This window comes from Ictidomys tridecemlineatus, chromosome 12, assembly GCF_052094955.1.
Source record: "Ictidomys tridecemlineatus isolate mIctTri1 chromosome 12, mIctTri1.hap1, whole genome shotgun sequence".
Taxonomy (NCBI): Eukaryota; Metazoa; Chordata; class Mammalia; order Rodentia; family Sciuridae; genus Ictidomys; species Ictidomys tridecemlineatus.
Genome location: NC_135488.1, coordinates 119552114 through 119564863, shown reverse-complemented (window position 1 = coordinate 119564863; position 12750 = coordinate 119552114). Strand labels below are relative to the sequence as shown.

Below are 12750 nucleotides of genomic sequence, written 5' to 3'. Positions count from 1 at the left end.
CACAGAAAGGGGACCGTCATGGCCACTGGGTCACAGCAACAGCGCCATGAGAGGAGTCCAGCAAGAGACCAGGACACAAGGTGGACGAGAAGGAATGCAGGCAGAAAAGCAGCGAGGTCAGCTGCCCCTGAAGAGGGGCCCTGCCCAGGTCACTCCTTGGAGAGGACGGAGGCTTGAGAAACCGTTACCTGAGTCCTGAGCTTGAGCATGTCTGCCTCCATCTGGGAATTGGACTCGTTCAGCTCCTTGATTTCTTCATCCAACTGCTTGATCTCCTCGTCATTTTCTATTCCTGTAAAGGCAAAATCAGCGCGTTCAAACTGCCGTACCAGGAACATTGGTCAGGATTTTGAGAGATTTCTTTCTTCTTTTTTTTATATTAGGAATTGAATTGGCTTGGGAATATTCAGGGGTGCCTGGCATAGTGATGTCTATACTCAAATAAAGAAAAAATAGTCACCATCGACTTGTCTTTCTGCCCCTGCCCCCACCTCTCCTCCAACAGGACACCTGAGCAGAAGAGGGGAACACCGCCTGAGTGTGCGGAAACTCCTAGGCCCGAAGGACTGGGCCAGAGTCCTTTCACCTGCCCAGGTCACCTGCGCTGCTGCTGACTCCCCGGCTCCATCACCTCGGGCACCTGTGGGCTCCCGCTTCCTGCCTCCTCAGTCACCTGGGAGGCAGCCACTCCCAGTCCTCAGGGGCACATGCACAGGAAGGAATGGAGAGAGCCCCTCCCTCACCATGCCCAGAGTCCAGGCAAGGCTGTGCCTGACCCTTGAGTCAGAGTCCTCCTGGCAGAGGACAGCCTGTGTGTGAGACCCAAGCCGGCTGAGCACTTCAGGCCTGGTGTATCCAGGCAAAGACTTGGTGTGGGGGCACACACCTGCAATCCCAGCAACTCCAGAGGCTGAGGCAAGAGATGGCAAGTTCTAGGCCAGCCTCAGCATTTCAGAGACACTCTGTCTCAAAATAGAAAGTAGAAAGCCTGAGGAGGGACTCCGTAGTCCAGTGCCCCTGGGTTCAATCCCCAGGACCCAAACCAATCAAGCAAACAGACAGGGATTTCTGGGCCGCTTCCCTCCCTGCGGCTTCTGCTGCAGGCACCCTCGGTGCCAAGGTCAAAAGGAAGGGGATCTCTGGTGCTTCTGGCATTGGGGTCTCCTGGTTGAGGACACACAGCAGAGGGAGAGCAGAAATGCCACAGGGCCGTCACTCAAAACCCAGGGCCTGGGGTTCAGCTGCCACTGGCCAGTCCTCGTCCCCAGGGGGGACCTTTCTCAAGGCAGGCTCCTCACAGATGATGTGTGTGGAAGTTCTGTGGGCAGACCTGAAGCTACCCAGCACACGGCAGAGACTGTCCTTCATGGAGACACTGGACCAGGAGGGGAGAAGGAGGTGGGTCACTGGGTGGCCTTGGGTGTCGCGTTCAGTGAATGAAAAACATGTTGTAAGATGAAATGCCCAGTGCAGAGAAGTCCTGCTGTGAAATGCAAGCGCAGCCTGACTGGCAGCACAAGGTCTGCTGAGAAGGAGCCTGCAGGCAGACGCTCTGAGAGACGGTGACCGGGCAGCTGGCTGCCCACTGTCTGCCCAGGCAAGAGCTGCCCCCAGTGTGAGATTCCCTGCAAATCTGTCCCTCAGTTGTCTTGCTCTTCTGTTCTGAATGGCTCACCCCACCTGCTACCTCTTCCTTCATCGACGACTGACGACTGACACAGATCAGAGACTTGCCTCAGGTCTGGCCTGCACTGGGGTGGTTGGGGTAAGGTGCAGGCTCATGTTTAGCCAGGTGCAGGCACAGGGTGGAGCTAGGATGTTCCTTCTGGAAGAACTGAGAGGAAAGCTGAGGCTGTCCCCAGGCCCCCCAGGAGAGATGTGCAGGTGGACCTAAGGACTTCCAGGAGACAGAGACTGACCAGCCTCCATCTTGCTGACGCCTGGCCCAGTGTTGGGCAGAGTGGACCTATGAGGCTGGATGCACCTAGAGGAGCTCACAGCTCGAGGATGGGTGTGCCACCTCCAGGTGTGCCTCTGTAAGTGACAGGCCATGCATCAGGGATGTTCTGTGCCTGTGCCCGCAGGGTGGGGTGCTGCTGTGGGCGACATGTGGGCTGTGGTGTGCACGAGGGTGGCTGCCATCTGGACCCCAGGTTTCCAGGTGCGGTGGGGCCTCGGCGATCCCTGGCTTCTGTGGTGCTTGCCAGCTCTGTGGGCTCCTTTTGAGAACCCAGAGAGAGGCCATCTTGTGAGAGGGCCAGGCCCCTGCTCTGCTGGCTGCATGGCCATCGGCTCTGCCTGAGCCCTTCTCCACACCTTCCCTAGGCTGAGAGGGAGGCTGAGCTTCCCCTGGGAGTGCTGACCCCATCATCAGCAGGAGACATGGCGTGAGCCCTGATGGACTGTCCAGGGCACACCGGGAGGGCCCGCCAGCCCACCTCGTTTCTGGTTGGTGTGTTTCTTTTAGAGACACCTTGGCTAGGGCATGTGGTGCATGGTTAGGTCCTGGCTGAGGCTGAGGCCACAGCCCTAGATCTCCTGCCCCGTGTGGCACCTCGGGGGTCACTGCCACCTCTGGCTCTTGGCAGCTCATCCACTCAACATCTGGGGCCAGCTGACACAGCAGTATCACCAGTGAGAAGCCGGGCACAGAAGAGTGGCACTGAGAAGGCCACCAGAGGAACCCTGTTCTCAGTGGGTGGGTGAGACAGGAGGATGGATGTCCTGCTTCCTTGGGCTGGGGACCTGCCCCCGGCCACGGGCTGCTTCTCTGGTCTGTGGTGCCCACAAGACCTGGAGGCTGCAGGAGCACTGAGATGGAGTCAGAAGATGAATTTTGTATGCAGGCAAGTGTGCAAGGCGGGATCTGAGTTTTCCAGGGCTCCAGGCTGTGTGGCTCTGTTCTCGCCCCCACACTCCTGAGAACTCTGATTTCCTTGGCAAACCTGTGTGCACTGAGGCGGGTCAGCAGCAACAGAAACACTGGAAAGGAAATGGATTTTGCAGCTGGAGTCAAGGAAATCAGGCATGAGCATGCTGAGGAAGGGGAAGTGTCGGCAGAGCTGTGTCACTGATGTCAGGCCCTGAGTGTCCCCAAGCCTGCTCTGGTGGGAGGCTCAGGGTGGAGGGCCTGAGGTAGAGGCAGGAAAGCCAGGGCCTGGGACCCAGGAGGCAGGCAGCCCAGTGCGAGAGACCCAGGGGCTGGCACCACCTCTGCTCCTGCTGTCTGGGGTCAGCGGTCCAAACCAGTGAAGTCAGGGGACACAAAGCTGCAAGACACGAAACCAGCTTTTGCCGAGAGAGGGAGGGACGGGGTGTGGTTACCATTGCTGGCACGCTGCTTGATGGTCAGCATCTGATCTCCAGACAGCTTGGCCTTCTTCATGGCTGATGTCGCCCGCGGGCATCCTGACAGGCTGTGGACAAGACAAGAGATGGCCGTTAGCCACGGGCTCCACAGAGCCCGAGCCGTGCAGAGAGGCAGGCAGGCACATGGCGGGTTTTATCAGCCTGGCTGCCCACAAGTCTTCAAGAACAAAATGACCACTGTGGAGGATGATCACCCAGTAGAACCGGGGACGAGGGAGGGTGCTGGCCGGGTCGACTCGTGCCTCCTGTTAGGTGGTTGTGAAACACGGTTACTGTGGCTCTGGAGTGAGGTCTCCCAGCAGGACCCCTGAGAAGGAGACACGTGCTCCTCACAGAGAACCTTTTAGAGAAACTTTCAGAATTGAGCAACTTGTCTAAAAAAGGTCTTTATTATAGAAAGCACCAAACTCCTCCAAGGTTAAATCTCACCTCTGGTCAAACACACAGAGGCAGACACAGCAGCTGCGTGACCTCTGCACCTGCCCTCAGCCTGGGGGGGGCCAGCCCACTTCAGCCCCACCCTCTCGCTTCCCGGCAGCTCACCTGGGCAGAGCCCAGCTGCACAACAGCAGTGCCACCTTCTGATCTGCGCTGGGCAGCCCCAACCTGCCCGCTGCCGACTTTCCACCAGCTGATGTGCTTGTATCGGTGGCGTGCCAGCTGGCCCTGGGCATGGCCGCCCGTCTCAATGGAATCGACAGGCACGGGGGCCTGGGCTTGCTGTGTGTTTGCTGGGGAAACGTGTCCTCTGGGTGGAGCCTTCTTCCAGGGCATCTCAGGCCTGGCCTCCTCCCACCTGCCTCCATCTGTCTCCCCTCCTCCATGGGCTTCCTGGTCAGGGTCCACTTGGCATTTAACATACGAGCGAGGCGAAGCATTTCATAGTACAGTACTTTATATGTCACGTCCATATACATCCGTAGCAGTATCTATGCACATGTAATTTTCAACTTTTGCCTGTCTGCCACGTCACGTGGTCCTGTGGGTAAGTGTGGTGTCGGTGTGTGGTGGCATCTCCAGTTCTCCACCCGGCACTCGGTGGAGTCTCAGAAGACTGGATCTCTCGATGCCTGCATGAGTATGATGAGGATTTCTAAGCACCTCCTCTCACAAACTTTTCTAATACATTTTCCAGGGAGATGTCAGCGTTGTTTGGAAGGAAATATATCTTGACTTGACCACACTTTCACTCTCTCTTCCCTGTGAAGGCCTACATGGTCTTTTTGATAGGACACTTGGATCTTACAGCTGTATCAACATATCCACAAAATTCTCACTCATCACTGCTGTCGGCGGGATGTCTGTGTTCCCTGGAAACGCACCTTAACCCTCAAGGCCAAGGTGTCATCAGGTGGAGCCTGCAGGGGTGACCAGGATGTGAGGGTGGAGCCTCCACTGGGACCAGTGTCCTCAGGAAAGGGGCCCAGAGAGCCCCCTCACCCTTCAACCCTGTGAGGACGCAGAGCCACCATCTGTGAACCAGAAATGGGGACTCACCAGACAGGGAGACTGCCAGTGCCCCGACCTTGAGCTTCCAGTGCCCTGACCTTGAGCTTCCAGTGCCAGAACCACGAGGAAGGCTCTTCTTTTCTCTGGCTCCTGAGCACTGGGCTGATGCAACAGCCCCAAAGAACCTAGGCCACAAGCCCAAGTTGCCAGGCTCCAGGGTGTTCGACCCCAGGGTCTGATGGGACAGCCTTCCCCCACGTCCCACCCTGGGTGTGGCACTAGCTGATATTTCTACTCACTTACAAAGAAAACAAGGTAGAACAGAAGCGGCCGTGGGAGGTGTGAGGAGCAGGACGGGCTCTGCTCACTGCTCTGCTCTGTCTCTGCAGGCCAGGCCAGCGCCGGGAACAGGGGCTCTCATCCAAGTGTCAGAGACTGTGTGCCTCTGGATCCGTGCTGTGCTGGGTTCGTGCTCAGAGGCCCTGGGGCAGGTGCAGGCTGCCCGAGGACCAGTTCCTGCAGAGGACTGCACCTGGACTTGGAAGTTCAAGGCTGACTCTGCAGTGCCAGGGTAGAGACAGCCTCAGGGCTGGAGGGGAGAGCCAGCAGCCTGCCCGAATGGCCCCAGGGAGCTCCACTGAAGGCTCAGATGGCCCTGCTCCAGCTGTGGGCCTCGCCAGCCTTGCTCAGCTCCCCTGCAGCCTGTCTATGGGTGGCCCTGAGCAGGACAGAGCTGCAGAGTGTGGAGACAGGGACGGGCTAGAGCCCAGCTGAGCAGCCCCAGGGTGGTAGAACTGACCTTCTCTGTAGGTTGTGCCTCCTGTCACCACCCTGAGGCCGGGGGGTATTCCTTGGCTGGGCTGTGGGACCTTGTCCAGCTTAGTCCTGCCCCCTGAAAAGGGCCCTGGGGAGCTAAGCTGTTTCTGAGGTTTCCCTGAAGATGGCGTCCAGCCTCTGGGGTGCTGCCCAGAGACCTCTCTGGGTCCTTCCCAGGACTCTGTTTGTCCGTCGTTCTGCACACTGGTGTGTGTTGGTGAGTGCCCATGATGCTCCCTTCGGGACTCCACCATCCAGCCCTGGCCTGTGCAGCTTCCTCAGCGCTTATCACGCATCTGTCTTCCTTTGCTTGTCCTGCACAAGGGAGTGTCCCGGCAGCCACCATCCTGTCTCCTCCCCCTTCCAGGCCCCTGCAGCCTCCTGACACGGGCAGCAGCCCAGGCCTTGCTGTGCCTGCAGGACTGGAGGGGCAGGAGTGCCTGCAGCACGGGTCTTAGTCCAGCTGCAGGTCACACAATGCAAACAACATGACCTAATTTTTTCTTCAAGTTTTTGTGAGAATCTCTTGAGCCCCGCCTCCGTGGAAGCCTTCTCTGCTCTTCCTCTTCAAGGAGGCCTGCCCAGGTGAGACCCTTGAGGCCAGACCTGTATGGTGTCCACACTGCAGTTTCAAAGCAACCCTGCTGCAGGACGAGTCTCAGCAGATTGTCCACCCAGGCAGCACCCTGTTCACAGGAGTGCCCACAGCCAGGCTCCCCTCTGGTCAGTTCTGTACTCTTGGGGAGTCTCATTATTTAGAACCTAGAACCTTCAGGTTAAGCTGAGATGGGCCCTGGGCCATTCACCCACCCATGACCTGGCCTCTCGGAGATTTGGTGTTTTCATTTGTCAAATGAGAATGGAAAAGTAACCAAACCCCTACCTCATGGTGATATTTCAAAGACTGAGCACAGAGAAAGGACCCTGCAAAGGCAGGCGTCAGGCGAGGGGCCTGCAGAGAACAGAGAGGATCACAGCCCTGTGAGCCTGGCAGCCGCAGCCCGGCTTCCCGGGGGATGTCACCTGTTGGAGCTGAGGCCCCTCTGCTGGCTGGACTATGTGGGGGCTCTCAGAGCCTGGCTGGGCCCAGTGTGGGCGACCCTGGCGCTGGGTCCTCCCAACTGCTCTCTCCAACAGCCTGGATGTCCACCTCTTGCTGTCCACGTCTTGCTGTCCTTCCTGCTACCTCTTGGCACTGGATGGAGTGTCTGCTTCCTCAAGGACTCTCCTTGTGAAGCTCTCAGCTCCTGCAAGCAGGGCCAGCGCTGTCCTCATCACCCTCCATGTGCATTGTCCTGGCTGACGCCCGGGACACAGTGAGACCCAACAGGTTGTGTGGAGAAAAGCCCGGGGTGGGGCAATGTGTCGATCACCATGGACAGATGACAGATGGACTGAGGTCTGGAGGCCTCGATGGTGATGCTGAGGGAAGAGGTGGACCTAAGGAACCATGTGTGCCATGCATTTCGTGCTAGCCACAAGGGACAGGGCACTTGATCAAGTCAGACAGACCCCGAGTTGGCACTTCTCAGACCAGGAACGTAACCCTGGCGTCTCCAAAAGCTTTCCCCACAGGGGGAGAGAGGACCCCTCCTGAGCACCCAGTCCTACTCTCCCTTCGTGTCCTATTAGGTCCCAGTGGAGAAGCCCGTGGCAAACAGCCTGGGGGTTGGGGCGGCCTGCTGTGCGGGGGACCCAGCAAGTTTCCCCCAAGGTCTTTCCAGGAGAGGCCCTGGAATGAGGACAGCACCCGCCCGGCTGCCCTTTCTCAACTTGGCTCAGGAAAGCCTGTTGCCCCGCCTCTCACCTTGGCCGCCTCCTCCAGTGACCCAAGTGAGCAGGGCCTGGGCATCACCCAGAGAGTCTGAGCCTCAGGTCCTGAGTGCTCAGTGAGAGGCAGACCAGGTGCTTGGGGCCTCCGCCACGGGCCTCCCACTCTGGGTGCCTCCGCGGCAGCAGCACCCCTGTCATCCCAGGGTCTACTCGCTAAAGAGAAGATGAACGTGTGCCTCACTGTCCCTGCCTCGGGCTGTGGTCCTCAGCACCTGGAACGCGGTGAGGCTGCGGCAGAGCTGCTCTGGGGTGCCTCTCTCTCCCCATCTCCAAAGGCACGCTTCTTCCTGACTTGAAAAAGTCCTTGTGAAGTGCATTGAAATAGTAGTGCACACTGGGCGTCTCCTCCCCTGGGACTCTGCTGGCCGTGTGATGAATGAGCTCGCTGCTGACCACCCCGGGGGAGGAGCGCGCAGTACGGGCAGGCGCGGAGGCGGAGCCAGCTTCCCGCAGGTGCCGCCGCGGCCCGCCAGACCTGGGAGCTGTTCCCAGTCCACACCCGACGAGCAGGGGCTGCCCTCGGCTGCGAGGCCATCACCCGCCAGGGGGAGTGGCCAAGAGGCATCCTGGAACCGCTCCAGCGAGAGTACGGGAAGCTAAATTAGGAAGACAGCGCACAGAGCGAGGCGCTGTGCGGAAACACGCTCCGCGGGGCCTTCCATTCCGATCCAGTGAGCTCATCGCCCTGCGGGTCAAATTTGGAAGCGAGTCCCAGGCCGGGGCCTGGCGGACCGGGGCCTGGCGGGCTCCCCGCGGACGCACTGCCACCTGGTGGCGACTCGCCTTCCCTGCACTCTGTCTCGCAGCCGGCGGGTGGGGCGCCTGCCGGTGTCCGGGAATCCTCCTAGGAATCCTGCCGGGAAGGGAGCCAGGTCCCCAGCGCTGAGGAGCAGGCCCGCTCCCACCGATGGCGGCCTTGGATCTTGGATTTGGAATCTCAGAGCCGGGAGGTCTGGCTAACACGCTGCTCCACTGCCCAGCCCAGACGTCTGGTATGAGGCGCCCAGGGCAGGAATTCAAGTGCAGCTTCCAGCCAGGCTCTAGGGCTCACAGGGAGGTCTGGGAGGCCCCGTGTTCCATCAGGACATCGCTCAAAGCGGGCTTTGAGAGCTTTAGTGGACATTTGCTAAGCAAGAAGGGCGTTGAGGGGTGTGGTTAGCAAGACAGGAGGTGCTGTGACCCCAGAGAGCAGCCAATTTGCTCTGGAAATTGGGGTTCACTGAACACATAGGAGGTGCCTGAGGATGAGGACAGATTTGGTTGGAGGCCAAGCCTGCACCAGCCCCCTGTGGACACACACACCCTGGAGGCAGGCAGCCCCTTTGTGCCCAGTGCACCGTGAAAATGCTGTCTCTCTGATGGTCCATGTTTCACCAGTGATAATGCAGCATTCTTTCCTGAAACCACTCCATCTATGAGATGCTCTGCACACACCACCACCATGCCAGAAAGAGAGCAGGGTTAGGAGCGCATCCTCTTACCTGGGCTGTAGATCTATCTTAATCTGTAACTTCCTGGAGATGACCAGGAGTGTTTTGTCAATAAACAAACATCGATGCAGAGCTAGCCAACCTCACCTGTGCTGGGCATCCAGGTTCTCACTAGAATCTGCTTCCCCGCAGGGGAACGTTCAGGAGCAGGCAGAAGGGAAACTCCTGAGCTGGTGAAATTCCAACCCTGCCTCGGTGTGCAGGATGCCGTGCAATCCTTCTCCTCCCAGGATCCAAAACTTGCAGGGTTTTCCCCTCCAAAATTCTGGGCCAGACAGGGAGCCCTCAAGCCATGGAGAAGACAGCTCGGCCATGCCACGGGGCAGAGGCGGCCTGGGTCCCGAGGCCTCTCCCACCCACTGGCCTGTAGGTGCATCTGTGGCATGGCCAGGTCAGGGACTGGGAGAGCAGCAGGTCACGCCACAGCCTGTGTGTGCTTGAGCCTCAAGCCCCGCACAGCCTCACTGCTTCAGGGAACCAGCTTCTGTGTGCTCGCTGGGGTCTGGCTGCTGTGTATAACATGTGCCATGGAGAGGCCCTCCACTGAGGGGGAGGGTTTGGAGAGGCTCCCCACGGGTACCTTCTTAAGGCTTTTGCTGTGGCCCAGGAAGAACTGGCCAGCACCTGTCCACACAGGGCTCCAGAAAGAGCCAGGTAGACCCGGACAGCTCTGAGCCCCATCGTTGCTGCGAAGGCCTTCCTGAGGGCTATGGGTTTCTACGGTCAGCTGGACTGTGGGAACACCCCAAGGGTCTGGCCTGGTTAGTTGGAAGACAGTTTGAAAGAGGTTTGCCCAGAAAGAACTACTACCCCTGGCGGCAGTGTCCGCACCTGCCCAGGAGTCTCTGGGCGGCTGGTGGCCCCAAAGGATTCAGTCTGGCCTGGCCTGGCCTGGCCTCGGTGGAGGATGAAGTTCCTTGCAGTGACCCCTGCACACCTGCACCCTCCTCCTGCCTGTCCCCCACACTCAGGTGAGGCCTGGGGGCTCTGCCCTGCACACCTGCACCCTCCTCCTTCCTGTCCCCCACACTCAGGTGGGACCTGGGGGCTCTGCCCTGCACACCTGCACCCTCCTCCTTCCCGACCCCCACACTCAGGTGGGACCTGGGGGATCTGCCCTGCACACCTGCACCCTCCTCCTTCCTGTCCCCCACACTCAGGTGTGGCCTGGGGGCTCTGCCCTGCACACCTGCACCCTCCTCCTTCCTGTTCCCCACTCTCAAGTGAGGCCTGGGGGCTCTGCCCTGCACACCTGCACCCTCCTCCTTCCCAACCCAGTGGCACAGGACCAGGGAGGACCCTCTCCGTTAGAGTTGTGTGGCTGACAGCAGAACTAACCCTGACGGGCAGTAAGAAAAGTGTTTTTCTCGTTTCTCCTTAATGTCTCCCAAGGGACAGGGGTCCTCAGGCCTGTACCTGTGAGCATGGCCTTATTTGGAAACCTATTTAGGTCTTAGGATGTGGTCAAATCTAGATTCCTAACTCAATATGACCCTTGTCTTCATAGGAGGAGGGAGACTTGGACGCAGACTCGGGGAAGATGGGCAAGTGGGGTGGAGGCAGGCAGGGACTGGGTGCTGTGTGTCTGCCATGCGCCACCAGGACAGTAAGAGAGCAGTCCTGCTGCCGGGTGGGAGGGGCAGACACCTGAGTTCAGACTCAGAGTTGGCTCAAATGGCCCCAATGTGGGAGTAGTCAGCTGTAAAAGAGAGACACTTGTGCAATGGGCACCCAGGCCAAGGTGGCCCCAGGCAAGGTGTGGGGGCCAGCGGATGGGAGCTTGGCGACTGCACCCTGTCGCTCTAGGGCCTTTGGCTCTGGGTGCTGCAGGAGGGACCAGGGGTTCCACTGGGCACAGATAGTGACCACTGGGAGGGGAGCTGGGGCTGTGCACTTGGAACATCTCCTCTGGTCTTCTGGGGCAGCTGGGAAGGGGATCTCAGCTGGAGAAGGACCGGCATTGTGGCTGGCATGCCTGGCAGACCTGATCCATGGTAGCCCGGCCTCAGGTGGCTGTCACATTTAAATCTGTCATCTGAAATTGAGCAACCTCAGAAAGTCCACCCCTCTGTCCCTCAGGCCAAACTGAAGCACTCAGAAGCCTCGGGCGTTGGGGATGGTTTTTCCAGTGTGCCGGCCTGGGCACCCTGGGCCTGTTGGCTGGAGGTGAGAAGGGGTGAGAAGGGCACGGACCTGGTGAGGCCTCCTGGGAGGACAGGGTGCCCGGAGGTACTGCTGAGGACTGGACACTGAAGTGGACTGTTGCCTCAAGGAGAGTTAGAGGTGAAAATTAGAGAAGGCCGTTCCCGAAGGCACCTGGCCTGCAGCCTGGCCAGGCCGTACCAGGCTGGGCTGGACTTCCAGCTGCAGACGCGGAGCTGGGGGTAGGCTGCTGCATTAGTGGCCCTCAGAGCACTAATCAGAAAACAACCAAAAAGCTCAAATGCTTGTGTCCCGAGGGCGTCTGCTTCCCTCTGAGGCGGAGCTGGAGGTTCTGCTGCAGCAAGCCTGTGGTCACTTGGCGTCTGTGGCATGCTCACCAGGCCCTGGGGTGTCAGGATGGTGGGTAGCAAACGAAAGCATCTCAGGAGGAAACACTCCTGCAAAAGCAAAGTGGGCTGGGTTCCGCCCGCGAAGGACCCCGTGCCAGACACGCGGTGCCAGGTGGAGGAGGCCTAGCAGGGGTGGCCTGGCAGGGTGGCCTTGCTGAGGAGGCCTGGCAGAGGTGACCTGCAGGTGTCAACTCCCACGGGCCTGCTGGGCACACTGCACAGGACAGATGCCCAATCTGAGCTCTTCCTCCCAGTGCCAACATACGGAGGTCAGCGCTGGGGTGCTCTCCGAGGTAGTGCCCAGGGAGCCGTGCATCTATGGCTTGGCCCAGGTTCGAGCAGGGGCCTGCTCCAGAGGGCAGTGAGCAGAGCTGGCAGGCTTCCTCCCCAGGACAGACCCACAGACGATTTCCACACAGGCACCAGTCCTGAGGGCAAAGGGAGGGGGGCTGGAGAGAAGTTGCTTCTCAGTGTTGGCCACTCAGTGGACTGGCTGGGCCTCAGTCCGCCCTGACAAGGCCCGCCCCTGGGGCATTTCAGACTGGGCGCAGGTAGTGGACACTGCCTACCCAGCCCCCCTGAGCAGTCAGACAGACGTGGAACCAGATTCCAGGCTTGGATCTAGCACCGGAGTGGTTTCTGCCTTTGCCCCAGACGTGGCAGTCTGGCCAGACGGTGAATGCCTGGGGCCTGCGGTGTGGCCAGGCAGTCTCCCCAGAGCAGGACCCCAGCAAGACCCTGAGGCTTCAGAGGGTTTGGCTAGATGGAAATGTTCCCCTCTGCCTCGTGGCACCGTGCTCCTGGAGAGGCCCAGTCTTCCTGGTCCTCCTCCCTCCTCCCCGGACTCCTGCAGGCCAGAGAAGGGCAGAGCGTCGGAGACCTGCTGTGAGGCGGGCTCAGGTAACACAGAGGCCACGGTGGGTGATGCCCTCCTCTTTCCTCTCCAGAGCGGGAGCAGGGGTCCTTTCCTGGAGAGGAGCAGCGTGCGTGCACAGGAAGCCCACGAGGGCCTTCTAAGGTGGCAGGCCCCAGGGGTTTGTGGGCAGCAGGGATCCCAGTGGCCAGTCATGTGAATTTCAGCCCTGTCCGGTGGAGTTGGGATTGATTGTCAGGGGTCTTGAGTACAGGACAGGAGGAGTCTCCTCTGTCTGCACCTGTGGTCCAGACGGGGTGCGTCCTTTACGTGGCAGAGAGAAGAAAGTCCCGCCTGTGCGGTTCACAGGAGAGCAGAGTCCCCGAGA

General features: G+C 59.5%; 1 protein-coding gene across 12 annotated transcripts in view; it reads right to left on the bottom strand.

Moving 5' to 3' along the window:
* Positions 1-12750, bottom strand: part of Myt1l (myelin transcription factor 1 like) — a 338827-nt gene that overhangs the window by 6310 nt on the left and 319767 nt on the right. For all 12 annotated transcript variants that reach the window (XM_078029755.1, XM_078029750.1, XM_078029756.1 and 9 more), the window contains 2 exons: positions 3325-3416; positions 189-292 (listed from right to left, as the gene is read on the bottom strand). In XM_078029755.1, the coding sequence (XP_077885881.1) occupies positions 189-292; positions 3325-3416 (196 nt within the window). The remainder of the gene's footprint in view (positions 1-188; positions 293-3324; positions 3417-12750) is intronic.